Below are 21,953 nucleotides of genomic sequence, written 5' to 3' on the forward strand. Positions count from 1 at the left end.
CCTTTGTTTCCTGACCTCTCCATGTAAACATGCTTCTCCTACCTTCATACACTCCACTGCTGCCTCTGCCACACTCCTTAATTCCTTAATTTCCTGCAAACCTACTTTTTAGAGAATTTTGAACCCACTCTGATTTGACCTCAATTGCCTCAAAAAAGAAAAAAAAAAAAACAAACCTAAGTTTCTGTTAGTGGTTTTGCTGTCCATTTCAAAATTCTCCTTGTCAAGGGTGCATGATGTCCTTATTTCCTTTTACATTGGAAGACAGGGGTGGAGATATTTTAAAATGAATTTTAAAAGTCCTGTAGTGAATGAATCAAATATCAGATGAAGTATGAAGCATGGGATAATTAAGTGGGGAAAAAAAAGGCTTAGAATTGGATTTTGGAAGAAGGCAATCCCAAAATTAGCTGGACAACAAAAAACCCTGTAGAGGACAAATGTGCGGAAGGGAAGTGCCTTTATAATCCAAGTAGAGTCCGATGCAGTTAGCTGTATGTTACAGACTAAGATAAGTTTCCTTCTGCTGCTAGTAGGAAAAAGAAGAAAAGGTTACACTGTTTCCTCTTCTCACATTCCTGTCAGAGTTGGAATTAGATCAGAAGCTCCTTTGAACTCTAAGACTCTATAATAATAGAACTTACTGGATTTGTATCCACCAGAGAAGCTGATATAAATTTGAGTGAACCTGAAGCATATTTCTCAAGGAAATTAGCTTTCCCAACTTTAGGACCACCCATTTGGGCATTTGCAGGGCGCAGAGTAAGAATGCGATTGCAAACTCACATATCAAATGTCTAAATATTAAAAGGTATAAATCAAGCTACTTGCCTTAAATACAATATATTCCATCCTCCTACCTTGATAAATACACTTTGGAATTGTGTGATTTTCCTTGCTGGGACATGAAGTCATGGGCAAATATGGTCCTAGCCCCAGCCAGTAGCTGCCACTGACTCTTACCAACGTCAGCTCCATCCTTCGCCATGCATGTGGACTCCTCAGCCTAAACATTCAAACTACCCACACCTGCCTGAAAACACTGCCCACTATGCCAAGGGATGCACATATGGGTCCTGTAATCTGGCCCTGGGAATAACATACCTGGGAAAAAGGCCCATGCAAGTACAGGTAGTGGGGAAATCCGGGTACCAGGTGCCAGTGAGTTGTAGAACAGTACTTGTCAAACAAACTGTAAGACAGAAGATTTGTTTTTATTCTTATCCATCTTGAACTGATACTTCTGCAAAGTGAAAGAAAAATAAATTTCTCAAAAAATGAAATAAAAACACATATAAGTACAATCCCATTATTTTCTATGGCAAAATTCACCACACAAAATTACTCTTTGAAATTACTCTAGAAGTTTGAAAGACTTACTTCCAATTTCTGTTCTAATGACACCATGGGCTGGCAACTGGTCTAGGATCTGGAAGGAGAAATGGGGGAGGGATGCAGGTACCAGGCAGACACATCCCTGGGTGATAGTTAAGGAAAGGTCAGAAGATGACCCTCCGTGGGGAAGGGATCAGGAAAGAGGCTGTCTTGTTCACATTTAAAAGTAGCATTACATATGTGGCATGGTAAATTGTTAAGAATTTATTTAAAGAAACTGGTTTATTTTATTTTTTAAATGTTATTTATTTTTGAGAGAGAGAGAAAGAGAAGGTGGGGAAGGGACAGAGAGCAAATCTCAAGCAGGCTACAGAAAGGAACCCCATGTGGGGCCCAATCTAACGTGGGGCCCGACAATGTGGGGCTTGATATAGAGCTTGAACTCATGAACTGTGAGATTATGATTTGAGCCAAAATCAAGAATCTGATGCTTAATCAACCCAAGTGCACCAAGAATTTATTTTAAATATTGCTCTTCTAAGAGTGAAAACTAGTCTCCATCTAGACATCTTATTTAGCAATCTGTTTATTCATCTCTTAACTCCTTTTTGATTTTTAAGTTTGATCCATATGCTAGTAAGTAATTTTTGGCACCAAAATTACTTACTTAAATAAATTTATTTTAAAAGATTCAGTAGCTAAAAGTCAAAAAACATAGTAAAATAACATGGAAAATGCTTGCATCTAACAGAAAACTATGCAATATAATATTTGAAAGTATTTTATAAAAAGATGAATTCAGCTTATATTCATTTTATAAGTTCTGATTAATAAATACAGGCCGCATCACTTTGGAAAATGTTTAACCAGATATGGAACATTCCAACCTATTCTGTTTAGGTCATAGGATTAAATTAAGCATTAGAAATATGTGGTGTTTTTGTTTCTCCTTTTCTTAATACTTAAGTTCTAAAAAGTTAAGTCAATTGTCATATTCTATTCCACATACGCACAAATGTGTGTATGTATATGTGTGTGTGTGTATTCAATAGTCACAACATATGTTCAATAGTTAAAATTATCCTCTAAAAAAGGGAACTAATTAAGAAATTTTTTAAAAATAATTCTTGTAATTTCTTTCTCCAAAGTACAAAGCATATAGTTTTTGCAGTACAGTAACTTAAAAATAATGTCAGTGTGCTACATCTCTTTACCTTGAGACTGACTCCAAAGAAATACCCATGATGAAGTTATCAGCAACAAAATTATTAAGTAATGGAGAATGTATTGTAGTTGGACTTCGTATGTGACACTGAATTCTCCATATAATTTTATCAGATGCAAATTCCTGAAATAATGCCAATTTAAGTCACAAACCTAAATTCACAATTCAGAGATTTGTTGCTTCTGTCATTTGCTGCCCCATAGTCTATTGTCCATTTGTAGAGTTGTCTATCTCTTATTAATTTCCTCTCCAATGGAATTACTTGGAGAGCATTCTTTATCCCCCATTTTGAAATAGCATTTTTTATTCCTGGCAACTTCATAGTGGTATAGTGACAAGAGTCAAAAGAGATCAGAATATGAATTTAGCCGGCTGATAAAAATTCAGGTAATGGATTTGAACAATCATGGTATTATCTTTTAAAGGCTGTTAAAATGAGTTTAACTTTCTTCAGATTGTTTTCCATATGCTTTTTCACACTTAGTGTAAATTCACCTGATAGTGAAAATTGATGTAATAGATGTAAGAGAACTAACAGTGATGACAAAGCAGTTACTGGCATTGAATTCACCTCCAGCCCTCATTTCATCTGCACAAAGAAGGAAGGGATGCTGATTATTTGTCCACCCTTTTCATCTGTGTAGCACCAAACGAAGATGGTTAGGCATTTGATCAAGCACGTGATTCTCTTTCTTTTTCTGACCTTTTCTCTCACATGCTTTGCTATTTCATTATTGGATTCATGGTGACACTGTAAAGACTTGCAAAGTGAAAGATGAGAAAAAAAATGTCTTCTATCCTTGAGATAGCCCTTGAACTTGTATGAGAATGCACTGATCGTGAATGGATGACATTGTATTTGAACCAACATCTTAAGGTGAAAACTGCTGTTTTAGATATCTAAATGTGCTTAATTCCTTTACTTTGAAATTCTGGGTTCTCCTAAAAAAGTCAAAGTACAATGTACAATTTGCTTCACAGATATACGTTGGTGTAGATTAGCAATAGTCTTCCCTAGGAACTTTTTTTGAGTACATACACGCATGCACACTTTTTTGTTGACCTAACTTTAAAATGAATATTTTATTAACTTAATATTTTAGTAAGTGATATTTATATTAGCTCTCTGGAAAAGATAGCTCTGTTTTGCTATGCTTATGGATTATTGTTATTGCTCTCAGTTCATTGGTTCATATGTTTTGACAAGCTACTTTGCCCAAGGTTTTTTTTCTTTTTGAACTACTCAGCCATTCACTCTGTTAAAATGTAGGCTCCACTCTTAGTATGAGACTACACATGATATTTGCCTTGAGCAAACTCTTCTACATCCAGGGAATTGTCGCTTCCCAAATTTGCTTTTGTACTTCCCTCTGTTAATAATGAAAAAAAAAATCTAAATACCAATAAACACCATGGGCTGATGAAAGAAGGCAATATCCTAAATATAGCACCAAGGTAATATTTTTAAGAGATTGATGACCACAGTATAAATAAAAAGAGCTTAGAAAATTGACCAGTCAGAAAAATTCTTCACCCCTTATGGTAGAGTTATTCAACAAAAAGAAAAAAAATCTCTTCTTATCACTCTTTACTCTGCTTTGCACCTCTCCTTACCCTCCTCCACCCCCCACCACACACACACGCACACACTTACTCATACACGTGCTCACCATCACTTTAAGTTCCTTGAGAGTAGCAACTATCTTTTACTCATCTAAGGTTTCCCAAAATACCTCACACAGCCTCGTGTTAACACTGCTGGGTATTGCATGAAATATAATGGGAGAGGCAAAAGTACTCTGTACCAAGATACTTACTGAGACACGTGAGCAGAAAGGATATCTTTGCAGATCTGTAGAACGCTGTGCAGGCTATCTGGATGCCTTATTTCACTCAGGATGCTGTCACAAATATACCACGGACTGGATGCTTTATCGACAACAGAGATTTATTTCTCATGGTTCTGAAAGTTGGAAGTCCAACATTGCCAGGAGATTCACTGTCTGGTGAGGATTCACTTTCTGATTCACAGATGGCCATCGTTTCACTGTGTCTGCACATGGCAGAAGGAGGTAGGGATTTCTCTAGGGCCTCTTTTATAGGGGCAGAAATTCACGGATGAGGGCTCATCCCTCATGAGATAATTTCCTTTCAAAGTCTCTACCTACAAATACCCTTATACTTGGGGATTAGTTTCCAACATATGAAATGGGACAGGATGGGGCACATTCAGTCTCTAGCACTGGGGATTTCAGCAACACTCACTGATACCACATCCAGGAAAAGCAGTCAAACTGACGGCAGCAATTTTTTCATCCTGTGGACAAGACTTGGTGTATACTCATTAAGATGACTTACTGTTGGGCCACAGTAAATACGTGCCCTTGGACTTGAGAATTACCTTAGGCCAAAGTATGAAAATAGCCTCTGTGACATTTTGACTTCTAGCAACAACTTATTAAATATAGAGATACCTTACTTTTTATAGTTCTTCATTATTTCTTCACTGTGAGCATAGCTACAGCTTTCTTTTTTTTTAAATTTTTTTGATGTTTATTGATTTTTGAGAGACAGAGCAGAGACAGAGCATGAGCGGGGGAGGGGCAGAGAGTGAGGGAGACACAGAATCTGAAGCAGGTGACAGGCTCCAAGCTGTCAGCACAGAGCCTGATATGGGGCTGGAACTCACGGACCGTGAGATCATGACCTGAGCCAAAGTCGGACGCTTAACCGACTGAGCCACCCAGGCGCCCTGCTACAGCTTTCCATTATGAAAACCCTGATGATTTTACTAAAGGACAAGTCAGTTTACTACTGTTTGCTTTGGTTTGTTCTCTGTGTATTTATTTCTGAATAGATTGAATTATCTAAAATAAATAAAAAAGTTTTTTAGTTATTGTTTTTCTCCTAATCAGGAATATTTTTACTATGGTAGACATTTCAAAAGTGGTTGTGAAAAAAATATTGCAACAAAATATAGGAAGGGTATCTAAATAAGCTAGATTTCCTCCCACAAACAGTAACTATTATAAACACTACACCTTGCTAGACTGCTCAATATATAAATTAAGTGTGGTGTACAAAGTTCAGTCCTAAGATGTACGTGCTGAGGCCTTGATCTTCCATTCTCTTTCCTAAAACAAATGTCGATACAGAAATCTTTTTGTATATGTAATAAGAACTGCGACAGACCTGTTCATACACCTTATGCTTTTGAATTAGCCAATAATTAGCATTTCTGAACACTAATCATAAATGAAATAAATGCCACAATTACTGACTACTCAAGTTGCCTAAGTGAGCTACCGTTTATGTAGTCCTGTCATTGTTAGTACTTTTGCATTATTATTTTTAAAGCACTATATTATTTTTGTTATCTTTCTAGTATGTTGATTTACCTTTTTTTACTTTTTTATTTTTCCCAGTTTTATTGCGATATAACTGACAAAGCGTTAAGTATTTAAAGTATATGCCATGATGATCTGATAAATGTATACGTTGTGAAAGGGTTTTTCCTCATTGGGTTAGTCAATCCTTCATCACCACCTCACATATTTTTCTTTTTCCTTTTTTCTTTTATTTATTTATTTATTTTTCTTTTCTTTTCTTTTTTGTGTGTGTGTGTGTGTGTGTGTAAGAACATTTAAGTTCTATGCCCTTAGCAGATTTCAATTATATGAGACAGCAATACAGTGTTATTAACCATAGTCACGATTATTTAACTTGGAGCTGAAAATTCATACCCTGTTACCAACCTCTGTTTATTTCCCCAACTCCCAACACCTGGCAACCATTTTTGTACTCTGTTTTTATCGATTTGCCTTTTTTCAAATAAGATTTCACATGTGAGTGACATTATACAGTATTTGTCTTTCTCTGTCTGGCTTTTTTCACTAAGCATAACCCCCTCCAGTTTCATTCATGTTGGTGCAAATGACAGGATTGCCTTCTTTTTGAAGATTGAATAATATTCTACTGTATGATATCATATAATATTCCACTGTATAGTATAATTTAACATTTTCTTGATCCATTCATCTGCTAGCAGACTCTTAGGTTGTTTCCACATCTTGACTGTTACAAATAAGGCTGCAGTGAACATGGGAGTCCAGAGATCTCTTTGAAATACTGAGTTCATTTCCTTTGAGTATATACCCGGTAGTGGGATTGCTGGATAGTATGGTAGTTCTATTTTTAATTCCTTGAAGAACCTTCATACTGTTTCATAGTGACTGTACCAGTTTACCTTCCCACCAGTGACATACAAGGGTTTCTTTTTCTCCACATCCTCACCAATATGTGTCACTTCTTGTCTTTTTGATAATAACCATCCTAATAGATGTGAGGCAACCCCACTTTCTGATGTCACCCAGTGGTGATATTTCAAGGTTTCAAGGTTGTTGTTGTTTTATTTTAATCTAATGTTTTGCAGCCATCATCATGCTTAGTGAATTTCAGGTTCACAAAATGAACATGTAAATCACTCTTGATGGTGCTATATTAGAAGATTTAATATTAAATGTTTCCATAAAAGACAAATGTTCCATGATACAAAAATATGTTGGAATATAGAACTGAAGCTGTTATCTCTAATGGATACACCCATATTCCTAGAGTGATTATAAAGAAAATCAGGCATTGAGCCTAATAGAATTTTGTTTTCCATATTGTATTTGAGTACTTGAGAAAGATTTCTGAGTGCACTTTATTTAGAGCTTTTACTCTTTTATCCTAGCATGAAGAGGCAAAGCAGGAAGATTAGAATGTATTATGAACACTGGGGTTATTCAGCCTGTTAATCAACATATATTAAAGAAGTTTCTTTTTTTAAGTTTATAGATAAAAGGTTCATAAAGATGTATTTTTTTAAGTTTATTTATTTTTTGGGGGGAGAGAGAGCAGGCATAGGGGAGAGACAGAAACAGAGAGAGAGAGAGAGAGAGAGCGAGCCAGACAGAGTCCTAAGCAGGCTCCACACTTTCGCAGTGTCAGCCAGGAGCCCACTGAGGGGCTCGAACTCACACAATGTGAGATCATGACCTGAGCCAAAATCAAGAGGTGGATGCTTAACTGACCAAGCCACCCAGGAGCCCCAATAAAAATGTATTAAAAATATACTAAAACCATTTGAATACTCATTTGAGAATGATCTAAGACTCCTTCCTGCATGGCAAAAAAAAGCACCCTTGATTGTCAGTGACGGGAGTTGAACAGAAAGTCGTCCAAAATGGATGAATCCCACAGTTTGAGTCTAAACTACACTGCTTGCAGGGATGTTGGGAGGAACCTGCCATTGAGGCAGCATGCAAAGTGCATAGTTTCAAGGGAGATACCCAGTGTTAAAAAAGAGAATTAAAAATAAAATCACCTACCAAGAAAGAATCCTTTTCACTATATGTAAAAAAGACTGAATTAGTTTTAATATTGAATAAGGATTAAACCAGACTGTGACCCACATTATAGGCAATCTGCTAAAGAGATTGAAAAAAGAGAGAAACAATCTCACTCATTTGTGTAAGCAGGTGCAATCCATTACATACATGTTAATTATCCTTATCAAAAGTAAAACAAAATAAACGTTTTATCCTCATGATAAGCTGTAAGTGACATCCTGGAGCCAAGTACCATGGCTTTAACTCTCGCTCATGGAAGGAGTTTAAAAAGATGCCATCTTTTTTCATGTTCACATTGCAAAGAAATGACTCCAAGGCCTCCATGCAAGACGTTTTTGGACAAAACCAGAAGCGGTATGTTTAGCTTTTAAAACATTCACATCTAAAAGAAAGAGAGAAAGCAAGCATTTATAATTTTAAGTTTTCTAAAGGAAATGATAAAAAGAAATGGAAAGGAGGAAAGTTTTCTTTCCCTTTTGGAACCACAGACAATTCAAAAATGTTTTATTTGTATTTGTGCTTATAATTTTTCTTTTTGTGACTACTTTATAATAAAACTACAATTTTATAATTATCTCTATTGCTGTTTCTACTTTTCCTCTGGGCAGTTTGCAGTCCTCTAAATATACAGCAAGCCCACAGTAAAATACAAAGCAAAGCAATTACTAGGAATACAATAGGATGAATTTAAAATTACAGTACAATATTAGCCTTAGAGGAATAACCTTTAAATAAGTTGTAGAAATGGTGAATGGGTAAAGCAGATTCTTGATTAGCAATGATCAAAAATTCTCTAGGGGCACCTGAGTGGCTCAGTCGGTTGAGCGTCCAACTTTGGCTCAGGTCATGATCTCACAGTTTGTGGGTTTGAGCCCTGGATCCGTCTCTGTGCTGACAGCTCAGAGCCTGGAGCCTGCCTCGGATTCTGTGTCTCCCTCTCTCTCTCTGCCCCTCCCCTGTTCGCACTCTGTCTCTGTCTCTGTCTCTCTCTCTCAAAAATAAACATTAAAATAAATAAATAACAAAAAATTCTCTTTCACCAAACACTAGTTTCACAAATTGCTGTGATATCTATATTGGTTATATATTCAAATGACTAACTGTTTATTATATTATTTTATAGTAGCTTATGAAATCTTACTAAGAGTAGCCTCACCCTGGAGCCTGAACCTAATTTTCTGAGTTTTTTCTTGAGAGCCCAGTAAATTTCTCCTAAGTTTCCATCAATCACATAGGAAGAATTACATTTACAAGATAATCCAGGCCCTGCAGTAATAATTCCATCTTTCCAAATAATTTTTCCAAGATGGAAACACAAAGATACCCAGAACCATTATCTAATAGTAGTATGAGGCCCCTTTGAAGGGTACATATTATACTTCTAGTGTTTAATAATACATGGTTCTAATTATCATGTCTTGAGGACAAAGCCAGTCTGTCGGCCATGTTTTGCTTGGGTCAAAATCAATAGTTATATTATTATAACAGTAAATCTCCATTGATAATAGACAATCACTTTTGCTTATCCATACTTGGACTGGAGAGAACTTATATTTCGAAGTTAATCAAGTGGCATTAGACCTAGCTTCTGCAGTCTTCATTTGTAAATGGCAGATTTCAGTCTGTCATCTAATTAGATGCTTGTCATTCTGCAAGCTCTTTCCAATCAAACCAGTTAACAAAACTGGTTTTGTGTCAAATTTAGGGAGTGAGTGTTGCCAACTTTGAATCTGGAGTTCTCTCTTGTCCAGCAAGAGAGCGGATGCAGAATTAAATGTGTGAGAGAGCCAAATGTCCCGGAGGAGACAAGAGCCCAGAGTAAGGGTCCTTGCTCCATTTTTATTAGGATCAGAAGGCTTACAAACGTGATGGGTGTGAACAAAGAGACAATGAAACTGTGAACATTAACTTGTGTGTGTGAGAGAAAGGGGGTTTCGAAGATATGCAGTGTTAGGGGTTTGGGTCAACACAAAACAAAATCCAGGTGCCTGGGTGCTGGTCAGATGGTTGTTTATGGCAGGCAGGAGGCAAGCCATCTGTCTATCTAGTTTGCCTAGGGGAAGACAGAGCATGCTACCTCAGGCTCAACAAGGCACCTTTCTTTTGCTAATTAACTCCGCTCAGGGCAATTTCACTCTGCTGCCATCTATAGCCCTGTTTACCTGTTTACCTATTCTGGTACTTCCCTCCTGTGAAAGTAGCTTTCTGCTTTTGTACTATGTTGGGGGTGCTTTCACCCTGTTTACCTAATCTTGGGTGCTTTCATCCTAAACCTTGTTTACCCATTGGTGCAAACTCAGGGAATTGCTAAAATTATTCCCCACAAGTGAGTATCTGGATATGTATTAGTTACTTTACTTTGGCATTCTTAAAAACTAGTAAGAAGATAGTCTCACTTTTGTTCTGCCAGCAATTGGATTCCTGGATTTATAAGTCCAGATCACCTGTCTACTGGTATAAGAGGAAAATTATGTCAGACCAGTTAAACAGGGAAAACTTTCTTCAAGACTATTGGCTCCTACTGCAATAGGGACCAATACTATTGAAATAGGAGTCAATACTATTACAATAGGGAAGAGGAATCAAACTCAACTGGTGAAATAAAAAATAGAGTGGTTTTTATGAGCTGAGAAAACTAGAGGAAAGTTACTGAAGAACTGTAGATGGGAGATTAGTCAGTATGAATAGGTCATCTGTGTTTGCTAATTGATGCTGATGTTGAGCTCTTACCCACCCACAGAAACTGAGAGATCAGAGTGCTAATTCCTTTGATGATTATGCTTCAGAGGGATGGCTCCCAGGTCCTTGAAAAAACACATTCTTGGGGTGTAGAAAATTTACTTCTCAAAGTGCAGAGAAAGGATTTACAATTCCAAGTTTTCTAAAGTAAATGCTCTTTAAAAAGGTAGGCTAGGTCTCTCTAGTCTGGAAGAAGACTGTTGAAAGTTTAGTTAAGCTCAGGGGAACATTAGGAATACAATTTTCAGATGTTTGGAAGTTGTGATTATGGGACATATTCCTGGGAGTACAGAAAGGAAAAAAATGCTTTAACAAATAACATGTTTTTGCCCTGAATAAAGCGTGATTTTTAAAGCAGTTGAAACAACATTGCTGTGAAGAGGGTAGCAAGGCTGTCCATGAACATTCTAAGTTTGCGAGAATACCTTCTTTCAGTTGAGTTCAGTGCCATCATCAGTTGCTCTAGAAAATGTAAGTTTTAGGTCCTTTTTGAGAACAACTGCCTGACACTTTATGTGCTGCTGGCTTTACTTGGCAAGCCTGGGTCTCCCTAGGTTTTTCGTTCACTTTGATATGATCATATGGATGATCAACTTCACTTGAAAGACTCCCTCCATCACAGGACCGATCTTTCCTCTAGGACAATTTTAGGTGGATAGAATCTCCCGGTCAATAGTGGGGGCAGAATTCTTCTGGTGGGTCCTTCAAGGTCCTTATAACCTTATGTCTCAGGACTTCTAGGGAAGAAAAAAAGCCCTTTGAAGTATTGAACATGTTTATGAGAGGATTCAGTTAAATTGGGTACAGGACACGATCTCTGACCCCAGTTCATAAGTCTGCCAAATATAAGTTCAAAGGGAAAAATATTTTGCTTGCTTGCAGGGGTTGCTCTGATTTTTCATAAGGCTAGCAGTAAAGTTCTAGGCCATATGAAGCAAGTATCCTGCTGAATTTTAGGAAATGAGTTTGATTTATCTTATAGGAATCTGTAAATACGGGCATAATTACTGGATGGCAAGTAGAAATCAGGTAACTTCCTCTCTCTGATTCATTAGGCTGTGGTTTCCTCCAAGTGGAAAATGTGTGTATTAAGACAGAATTTACCACTGCCTGAGGATCAGCATTTGAACAGGGAAACACTTCTTCAGATCATCCAGATATCATAATACATAACTACACAAAATCTCTTAAACACCACAAGAATTAATTATATGACATCCAAGTGCCATCAAAATTCTAGAAAAGTTGGTTGGGGAAAACTGCCTGTACATAGTGGCCTATAAAGCATTCTGCTGACAAATTTTTCATGTCTTTAGAATGTTTTGAACAACTTCATCTTTTAGTTATATGTGGTAAGAGTCTAGTGCCTTTAAAATCTCTCTTTTACTTAGATGATTATGTTGATGAGATAACATTACTACCCAAGAAATATGGACTATGCCATAGGAATATTTTTGTTAGATAATTCCCATAGTTCAGTCACATTTCTTTTAGCTCCTTTCCTTAATTTTTTTAATGTTTGTTTATTTTAGAGAGAGAGAGAGAGAGAGAGAGAGAGAGAGAGAGAGAGAGAACGAGCATGAGTGGGGGAGGGGCAGAGAGAGAGGGAGAGACAGAGTCCAAAACAGGCTCCAGGCTCTGAGTTGTCAGCACAGAGCCTGATGCAGATCTCGAACTCATGAACAGTGAGATCATGACCTGAGCTGAAGTCAGATGCTTAACCAATTGAGCCCCAGGCGCCCCTTTCAGCTCCTTTTCTTATCCATTTGTACATTTGTGTGTGTGTGTGTGTGTGTGTGTGTGTAGCATATTTTTTGGGAATTAAAAATTCTTATTGTATTGGATATGAGGCTTCTAAGTTTGAAGTCTGCCACATTTAACAGTGGCTTTTGAAGCTCTGTTAGCAAAATCATTGCCTTCTGAAGTTTTCATTCTGCCTGTGTGAGCTCTACCAGAGAACACTGATCTGAGCAGGCAGTTGTACAACCTTTAACAAGTCAGCTATCAATCTTCCATGAGATACTTTATTTCCCCTCAAAGTAGAAAATCTTCTGTTTTTCCAAATTTGTTCTGCTGCATGACAGGTAACAAACACTTACTATATAGGGGTGCAATCTCTTTTTATTGCTATTGACGAGGCAGCTTGTGTCATCTAAGTTCAGGGCAAAATAGAAGCTTCCAAAATTTCGTAAGAAATCAGTAGACCATACAAAACCTCAAGTATCCAGAGCATATGACGTACTGGCAAACATTATTAAATTGTCATTGATGAACAAGAATATCAGACAAATCAAGTCAGGGCCAAGCGTCTTCTTCTATTACCATGGAACAGCTGTGATCATCTATTTGATTAGGATCTGCTAAAAAAAAACCTCACAGGATCTAAGAGATTACATTTATTAACAGAGTATTAGGATTGAAGAATAATGCCTGTTTATAAGTAGGCTGATGGCATACCCACAGGTTTGGAATCTTACACCCTTGAGAGATAGCTGTCACAACACACAGGACTTGGAAAGAAGTCAGCCAGGTGACTCAAGGTAAGGACCTGAGCCTTTTTTAAAATGTGTCTGCTGCTACCAAAGCATCCCAGTACCCACAGTGCCATGGTCCCCAGAAGACCCGAGAAATAACATTATTGATAGGTGGTCTCATCCTCACTTTTGAGTGAAGATTCCAAAATTAGCACCTTGATTTTCATGACAACACAACTGTATTTCAAAATTCAGAATCCCAACACTGAGACAGTACTAAGCAGTTACCATGCATTTGCTCTACCAGAGGTTTTGCACGCTCTGCAGAGGTTCGAATCCATTGTCTACAATATCGTCCTAGTCCCCAAAATTGTCTAGATTGTTTTTATGTCATAAGGTATTTCATTTGCAAAATGCGATGACTCCTATAGTGTATCCTTTGGGGGCCGTTAGCATCAACAGATACCCTGAATATTTTACCTTGGTTTGGCAGCAATGCACTTTATCTGGTGAGGCCGTGTGCCCTTGTGAAAGAAGGAAATTGTAACGAAGCCAAAGCATCGTTTCTACTTGGCGCTTTAGTATCTGATTCTACCGGAAAACCATCTACATATTGAAACCTACAGATCCTTCTGGTGGGACAGCTTTCATTAAGTTTTCCTGTATATGACTAGAGAAATAGTAAGAGGGTACTGAAACCCTTGAAAAATCGTTTCCATAAATATTGAACTTCTTCCTACGTAAAAGCAAACTAGAATTTAGACTTGTCCATGATGGGAACTGGCAGAAAAAAAAAAGGCAGAAAATAGATACATTGGAGAAAAGCTTTGCAGAGGATGGCACCAAAATTATAACATTTCTGGTGTTAGGAACTACAGGCATTCATGGAACAATGAATGTATTTATTTCCTTAAGATCTTATAAACAAGGTAACCATCTTTATCAAATTTAACTTCTTTACTGGGAGTTAGCAGTATTAATATTATAGGGTGAGTACCCTTTCTTTTATAATTATCCTTTGTTTTTCTAATTTTTTATAATTGGTTTTTTCCTTCTAGTTGAGCCCTCAACAGAGAGTATTGTTTGGCACATGACTTTTGCTTTTGATGCGTGATTTCCATTGGTTCTGTATCTCGCATTAAATCAGTGTTATTATTCCTTGGACCTAAAGTAATATATCGATATGTTTCTATTCAGGGTACTTTTTCCATGTGCCGTGGGACTGCAGTCCTCTGCTATATCCCTTTTCTTGTGGAAGGCACATAGTAACCAAACCAGATGCTTTTTTTCAAGGACTTTTCACAGACACTCCAGATGGAGTATACAATATGGTAGTCTTAATTTGCATGAGAGATCTCTCCCCAAAAGGTTTACAGGGAATCAGGAGAAAGTAAGAAAACGTTTTCCTCAGTCATGGGATCTGTTCATGTGGGAACCAACATAAGAAAAGACGCATAAAGCTGATTCAAATTACCAATGACCTGTATTGATCTATCACAATTAAAATCTGAGCACTTTTTGGGGAAATTTCAGAATAAGTAACAGTAGTATCTACCAGAAAAAAACAAGGATATGTTAGCCAGAGGGCAATTTACTGTAATGTGCATTTCACCAGTGACATAAATAGTCTTAACAGTTAACTAGCAGTTTAACTTTTCATTTTCTTTTTCATATTTGTTCTGATTGTCCCCAAACTGAGTAACTACTGGTAAGATTTGAGTAATAGTTGTCCTTTCCATTCTACCCACTGCCCTTTTTCCTTAATTTGAGCTTGGATAGTCAGGACGAGAGCTAAGATAAAGGTGGGTAGAGCCAGAGGACGATTTTCATCTGCCCCTAGAATCATGCTAGTAAATTCTATAAAAGTCTCAACAAATGTTATATGGAGAATAATAGGGGATTCACCTGTCTTCTGTTTATAACACTGTGGTTTCTCCCAGCTCACCTTTAGAAGAAAGGCTGTGTCAGTGTCTTTCAGTGGGTCTCCTGAACCCTTCGTTCTTCCACAGTTATGGAAGATAGTGGATACCTGGCTACTCTTTAATGTGGTTGGTGGGTCTTCGTCTGGTCCCCAACATGCTTGGTCTGTCAAATGAGCAAAATCGGCTGGTTGCAGAATTCCACATGGTAGCTAGTCCACATCCCCAAGTGTGGGGCTATAAATTTAAAGGAGAAAGAGACCAGGGTAAACAGAGGGAGCAGAGACAGCAGAGGAAAGAAGGCAGAGGCTCTGTGAAAGAGAAAGTCACTTGAATTCTCAGGTTTTTTTTCCTTCCATTCTTTTCAATCTTTACTCTGACTGTCCAAATCATTTTTAACTTTCCTCTTAGAATGATATCTATACAATAAATACAAGTATTGAGTTTCCTTGGGATGATGCCCTCCTAAAACCCTCAAAAATCCTGAAAGACGAGATCCTTCCATTATTCCAAATGTGACAGAGAGACAGTACCTGTTTAAAAGAACGAACTGCAAGCATCCCATCACAATCAGAGCTAATCATGATCTTGATGGGATTGTAGAGCCCAATTTACCCTTGCTTCCTAATAATAAAACCTTGAATTTGAGAGAGTAGTTCATTCAGATAGTATTTCAAAAAAGCAGAATGCTAGAAGAGAGACTTTATAATCCAAAGCATTTTACCAGACTGTTTGTGACCGCAAGACTTTTAGCTGGTCCATTTAATTCAAGAACTGCCCTTGTATCCCATCCTCATCACCAAATTGTTGGGGAAATATAATTAAAGAGAAAATCTCCTGTCAGCCTAATCAGTGCTGTCCACAGAATGTAAGAAAGAACAAAACAGTTTTAATATTAAATAAGCATTACACCAGACTGTGATGTGTGTGTATCGGGCAAGCCACTAAGGAGATTGCAGAGAAATAAATCTCGCCCTTTTATATAGTCAGGCAGATACAGTCACTTAGATGCATGTTCATTGTCTTATCCAAAAAAAATTAAAGATAAAACTTTTCCAATCTTTATGATGGACAGGGAGTTACATCATGGAGTTATGTGCCTAGACTTAAATTCCCACAAAAGTGGGGAAACAAGGCAACATCCTCCTTGATGTTTGCATTTCAAAGAGATAGCACCCAGGCCTCCAAGACAGACATTCACAAGATCCAGCATTAGCAAGAGGCTTAATTGACTTAAAATATTTACATACATTTGAAAAAAACAGATATTTATGACTTCAAATTTTCTAAAGGAAATGCTAAAGAGAAGGGGGTTTTCTCCTTTAGCATAATGGAATTTATTTATTTATTATTTTGGAAGAGAGAGAGAGAGAGAGAGGGAGAAGGCGAGCACTCAAGTGGGGTAGGGGCAGAGATAGAGAGGAGGGAGAGAATCCTAAGCAGGTTCCGCACCATCAGCGCAGAGCCCGATGCAGGGCTGGATCTCACAAATTGTGAGATCACGACCTGAGCCAAAATCAAAAGTCAGATGCTTAAGCAACTGAGACACCCACGTGCCCTGCCTCATGGACATTTTAAATTATTATCATTTTTAAGATTTCTATTTACTCTTACACCAGCCATGAGGTGGGAACTGGGTAGGATCACAGGGAAACAAGTTAGCCAGGGGACAGTTTAGACTGTATGTGTTAACTGTTTTTTATGAACTGACACAATTATCATGCCAGAAGTTTGGGACTGGTAAAAGTTCAGGACTGAAAAAGAAATGAAAACATAGTAAAGTAAATAATAATTCAATCCTCTCATGAAAACAACCTTTAATAATTAATGTGAGATAGATTGTTGGTGCATTTGATATGGTGTGCCTGACATATGTCCTCGAGTGTTAAGCTCTCATGCCCATTTCATAGTGAAATGATTTTACTTTCTGTCATGTCTCTGAGGTTGAGTCCTCACTCTTGCCCCTAAATAAACCTGTCTCTCTACTATAGCTCAGAAGAGTAGTACTTATCAACTCACCAATTTGAAAATTGGAAGTTCATATACCACAAAGTTTAACTGCATGATCTTTTAGCCAGAAGACCCAGAAGCAATGAAACATCTTTTCAAATGAGGTGTGTGTGTGTGTGGACATATATAGATATGTGTACAAAGGTGTATATACAGATACACATAAAGGATAATGTATGTATGTAAATATTTTATATTATAATAATTTTACATTTGCTTTGGCAGGAAGAAAATGAATACGCTTTAAGATTCCATAATATTTTATAGTATCTTTATATCTTACCAGTATTCCTCAGTATCACATATAACCCCATAATTAAATCATTGTATTTAGCTGAGGTTATTTGTGACAGATTCCCATAAATTCTGTCACACTGGACACTAGTGACACAGCTATATTTAATGCAGTCTGCTGACGATATTTTACAGTTTGGGTGGCTGAGTAATGAGCAGAGCATTTTGCCGTCATGGTCACTTTGAGGATATGGGCATCCGTGCTGCCCTCTGCTGGTGTAATTGTAGTGTAGCCTCCATCCAAATGCCTGTTCTCTTAGGTGCCCATTTTATTTTGGAGGGGAAATTTGTAGCTTCTCTCCTCATGTAATTTTCCAGCAATCCTCATGGTCTAGCAACAAAGTAGGTAAACACTTAAGAATTCCTTCTTTTAAAAGCCTATCTTTCAGTATATAATTTAGAAGTCTTTACTAATATGGATATTTTACTCAGCAGTGAATCCATTTTTTTTTTCCTCTTCCTATTCTTGACAAACTCCCCCTCGCCCAAAGTCTTATTTACTCATTTGCTTTCCTCCTTTATATGACCCTTGGCTTTGGTTCAAACGTGTGACTGTAACATAATTAGTGATAGAGGGAAACATGAGGTAATTCCCCTTTTTAAGGTTAAAAAATTGAGCATTACTGAATGAGATTATTAATGCATAGATCCAGTGATGCTGCATCAAACTAGCAGCATGTTTCTAAGGTAAAACTGTTTGCAGTAAAACAAAACTACATGACATAGGTAGTCTGATATCAGTATTGCAAAGGGATATATTATATTCCATGCCATTTTATTGTTTTGCACAGTGCTTGAGTGTTTTTCTACAATATTTCTTTAGAACAGCGTTCTGTAAAACTTGAAAGGTTAAAATAAAGAGCATGCCTGGTGTTTTAAAAAAAATAAAGATTTTTTTAGATCCTTTTTTTCTTTTCAGTTCAAAAGAAGTATAAGATTCTCTGATAGTCTAAAATTTAGTATCTTGCCTCAGGGTTATGAAAGACCTAACCTAGTTAAACACATGAACTGGCACTTGCTCATAATAAATCTCGATCACTAAATTGTGTGGTTTGTTCTATTATATCAAGGCGAGTTTATCTGACAGTCTTTTTTTTTCTAGCCAAGAAAATATTGAGAAACAGTTCTGTCTCATAATTTGCATGCAGAGAATGTTTTAATAACACATTTCTCTCTTCCCCGTCCATCTCTCTTTTAGGCTGACTGGAAGCTTTGTGCCAGACTTGATAGTGAGCATGAGTAGCCAAATGTGGCTGCACCTTCAAACAGATGAAAGTGTTGGATCTGTTGGCTTCAAGGTTAACTACAAAGGTAATGATGAATTGCTACTGTGGGAAATATGCTATCTTAATACCACCAGGGGATACTTTTAAATTCGAGCTTAATTGCATCTACAAATAAAAGTTTCCCAGAACATAAGCAAGAATATATTCTACCAAAATGCTTCTTTTTTAAATTTAACTATAAATGTTGATTTCACTTCTCTTTAAGTAAAAATAGGACTGGCTTTCTTCTTTTTCTTTAGGATGTGTCTATTTTGCATACTTCATCTCTCCCCCAGGCTACTGTAATTTCCCTCTATTTTAGTCACTCTGGACTCCTCGCCTTTCCCAGAACAGACAATGTAGTTTTATACATTTATACAATTTGCCTGATAAAAGTAATATACTGATGATTAAATACTTAAATCCAAAGTAAAGGATTTAATTCCCCAAAGAATTTAGGGCACCACTTTTTGAGGGGATTGGAGGGATCTATCAGTTATTCTCTTAGCTCAGATACATGGTCTTGGTGTTCAAATGATCGATTCCTATGTAAGTGATGGGTCACAAATGTGTTAAGTTGCTACCGCCCACCCCGGTATTGGCAGTGATCCAGACTGATGACAAATGACCTGGGTATAACAAAATCTTTTGTTCTGGTTCCATTTATAAGAGATAGATGCAAACATTGTAAAATCGCAAATAACCATGACACATGGTGAACCTTGGTTAAGAGCAAATAGAGACAGTGGATATGTACACACAACATGTATATTAGAAATGCAAATATAGAACCCTCAGTGAAAAATATATCAATGTTAATAAATTCACTTGAAATCTATACCTTAAAAATGAAAATGTATAAGAAAGCAGCAGAACATTATGTTGCTGGATTTTATTATTTCTATCGTGGTGAAAATCATTTTTCTCTGTCTTATCAATTTAAACAAGAGCTGTTAAAAATTCTCTTACTTGCATTATAATAATTTTTAATCAGTTTCCTTTTTCAAACAGTGGCTTGCCATGCCTTTGTATCTGGACACATGGAAATGAATGCATGATGTTGTCAGGGAGACAGAACACATGCACTCAGTGTTTTTAACTTGTGACTAAATTTGGTACTATATTAATTTGAATAGTTCAGGAAATCTGTATAAATGTCAGTTACAAAAAAAAAATAAAAAGGTTAGCCTGATTATAATTTTAAATGTATCCCTCCTCCATTTAAAAATCCACATCTGTCTCAGTAAATACAACAGAATCGCAACCTTTCAAGAGTGGTCAGCTTTTGTTAAAAGTATCTGCGTCTTGACGTTTTCATTTGAAAATTTTTTTCCACTCTAAATCACTAAATGAAGCTGGCATCTTTGTATTCCTCTTGGTTTTATTATTTTCTTCACCCTATGAAGGTTACCTGTCAGAAAACCTATAGTTGTGTAATCCTTAGTAACTATATAAATCATTAATGATAATGCTTCCACAAAGAACACAGTTGTTAAGGCTCATAAAACTTGCTGGAGAAGTAGAGGAGTTCCAACCATATTTACAAAGCTCTCCACTCCGCTGCAGTTCAAGAGCTGAGGTAGATTATAAAGGAGCACAATTAATTTGTTTTCTTTCTGCCCAGTTTTGAACAAATAATTAAAAAAAAAAGTCTCCTAAGGATCTACTGTGTGTTGGCTACTGAATGAGTTGTTGAATATAGAAAGAAGAGCCAGATGTAGTCTCTCAGGAAGATCGGAATACAGTGGCACAGAAAAACATACCCAACCACTCAAGCACGAATATCTACAGAGATGAGAAAATTGAAACCAACACAGGAGATTCTTAGTGAATGATGCCCTCACTCGTCCCCGTCTCTTCCCTCTATTCTAATCTAACCTCCTCTGCACTGTGAATGATCTCTAGCAGCAAGGAAGTGTCACGTGACACTCCAGCCGTAGGTGTTTTCATACTTTTCATTGCTTAGAGGTAAAGTCCGCAACTTCTAGAGATCTTACCTTCCAGCTTTGTTCAGCCTGTCTTTTTCTTTCTATAATCCAGTTTTCTCAAAGTATCTGCAACCCTCCATCCCAGCAAGTTGTTTCTTACCTCTCCTCTGGGCACATGCAGACAATTCTCTCTGGGTCTCTATTCTTATTTTATCAGCATAACATCACTCATCCTCAAGACAAAATTCAAACATTTCTTCTGTGAAGTCTTTCTTAATTCTTCTTATCACAAAATAACACTTCCTCTGTTTTATAAGACCTGTACCATATATTATATATACACACACGTACACATTATCTTACCAGATGGAAATATGTCACATTCATCTTCATATTTCCATTAGCAACCTTTTGCTATGTCATCATGGGCAATTAGAAAACTGAACAAATGATTTAACCTGTAAATGTGATGTAATATAGGGTAAAATATGTCCTTAAAAATTTAGTTTACCATGATTTTTTTTTCCTACTGTGAAAATCATACTTTTGCATTCTCCATGATTTAAAACCTGAGCTCAAAGTTGAAGCAGGGTTCATTTTGAGAAGTTTCAAATTTTGATGTGCAGATAGCTTCAGCAACTTCGCCTACTAAAAATAATTTTCATAATTACCACGCTCTGTGTTAAGTAGTGTGTTGGTTCTAAATGGAACACCTGCTATAAAAACTTTCCAGATTGATCTAAAGATGTCTTCTTTTTGTCATCTGTAGATTTTGCATGAGACAGCATTGACTTAGCTCTCCTGTAAATTAAACATAGATTTTACAGCATATTTTCTTTTAATATATGTATGTATATATATTTTAATTTTAAAGGTAGTGACTGAATTATGCAACTTAGATTTTGGGTTTTTCTTTAATAATATATTTTAATTCTTAAATTATGTTGTGCTCATTGCCTGTGACAGTTCTTCTAAAACTTGCTTTAAAAGAAAATAAGATTCCAATGACATCTCCTATTAAGAAACCCAAAATAGAAAAAGATTAAAAGCTGGGTGGCTCTGATGGAAGGGGTGGGAAGGAGGATTGGCACCCCCATTGATCAGACTGCCCCTCATTTCTTCTGAGTACAAGGAAACCCTAGTGCTCCAAAAAACCTGTTTGAAAATCACTTTTTTAAGACCATACTTTGTTGTAGAGACCAACAATGTATCTGTAAATATAAAATGACACATAGTTGCCTAATTAAGTTGTCATATCTTTATTTTTTTTAATTTTTTAATCTTCATTTTATTTTTGAGCTTATTTATTTGTTTGAGTCAGAGGCAGAGACATGGGAGGGGCAGAGAGAGAGGGAGAAAGAGAGAATCTCA

At 36.8% G+C, this 21,953-nt stretch overlaps 1 protein-coding gene across 6 annotated transcripts in view; it reads left to right on the forward strand.

Moving 5' to 3' along the window:
- The window catches only part of CSMD3 (CUB and Sushi multiple domains 3), a 1,242,277-nt gene that overhangs the window by 651,606 nt on the left and 568,718 nt on the right, over nt 1-21,953 (forward strand). For all 6 annotated transcript variants that reach the window (XM_027064013.2, XM_027064014.2, XM_027064015.2 and 3 more), the window contains one exon: nt 18,588-18,700. In XM_027064013.2, the coding sequence (XP_026919814.1) occupies nt 18,588-18,700 (113 nt within the window). The remainder of the gene's footprint in view (nt 1-18,587; nt 18,701-21,953) is intronic.

Source organism: Acinonyx jubatus, chromosome F2 (genome assembly GCF_027475565.1).
Source record: "Acinonyx jubatus isolate Ajub_Pintada_27869175 chromosome F2, VMU_Ajub_asm_v1.0, whole genome shotgun sequence".
Classification (NCBI taxonomy): Eukaryota; Metazoa; Chordata; class Mammalia; order Carnivora; family Felidae; genus Acinonyx; species Acinonyx jubatus.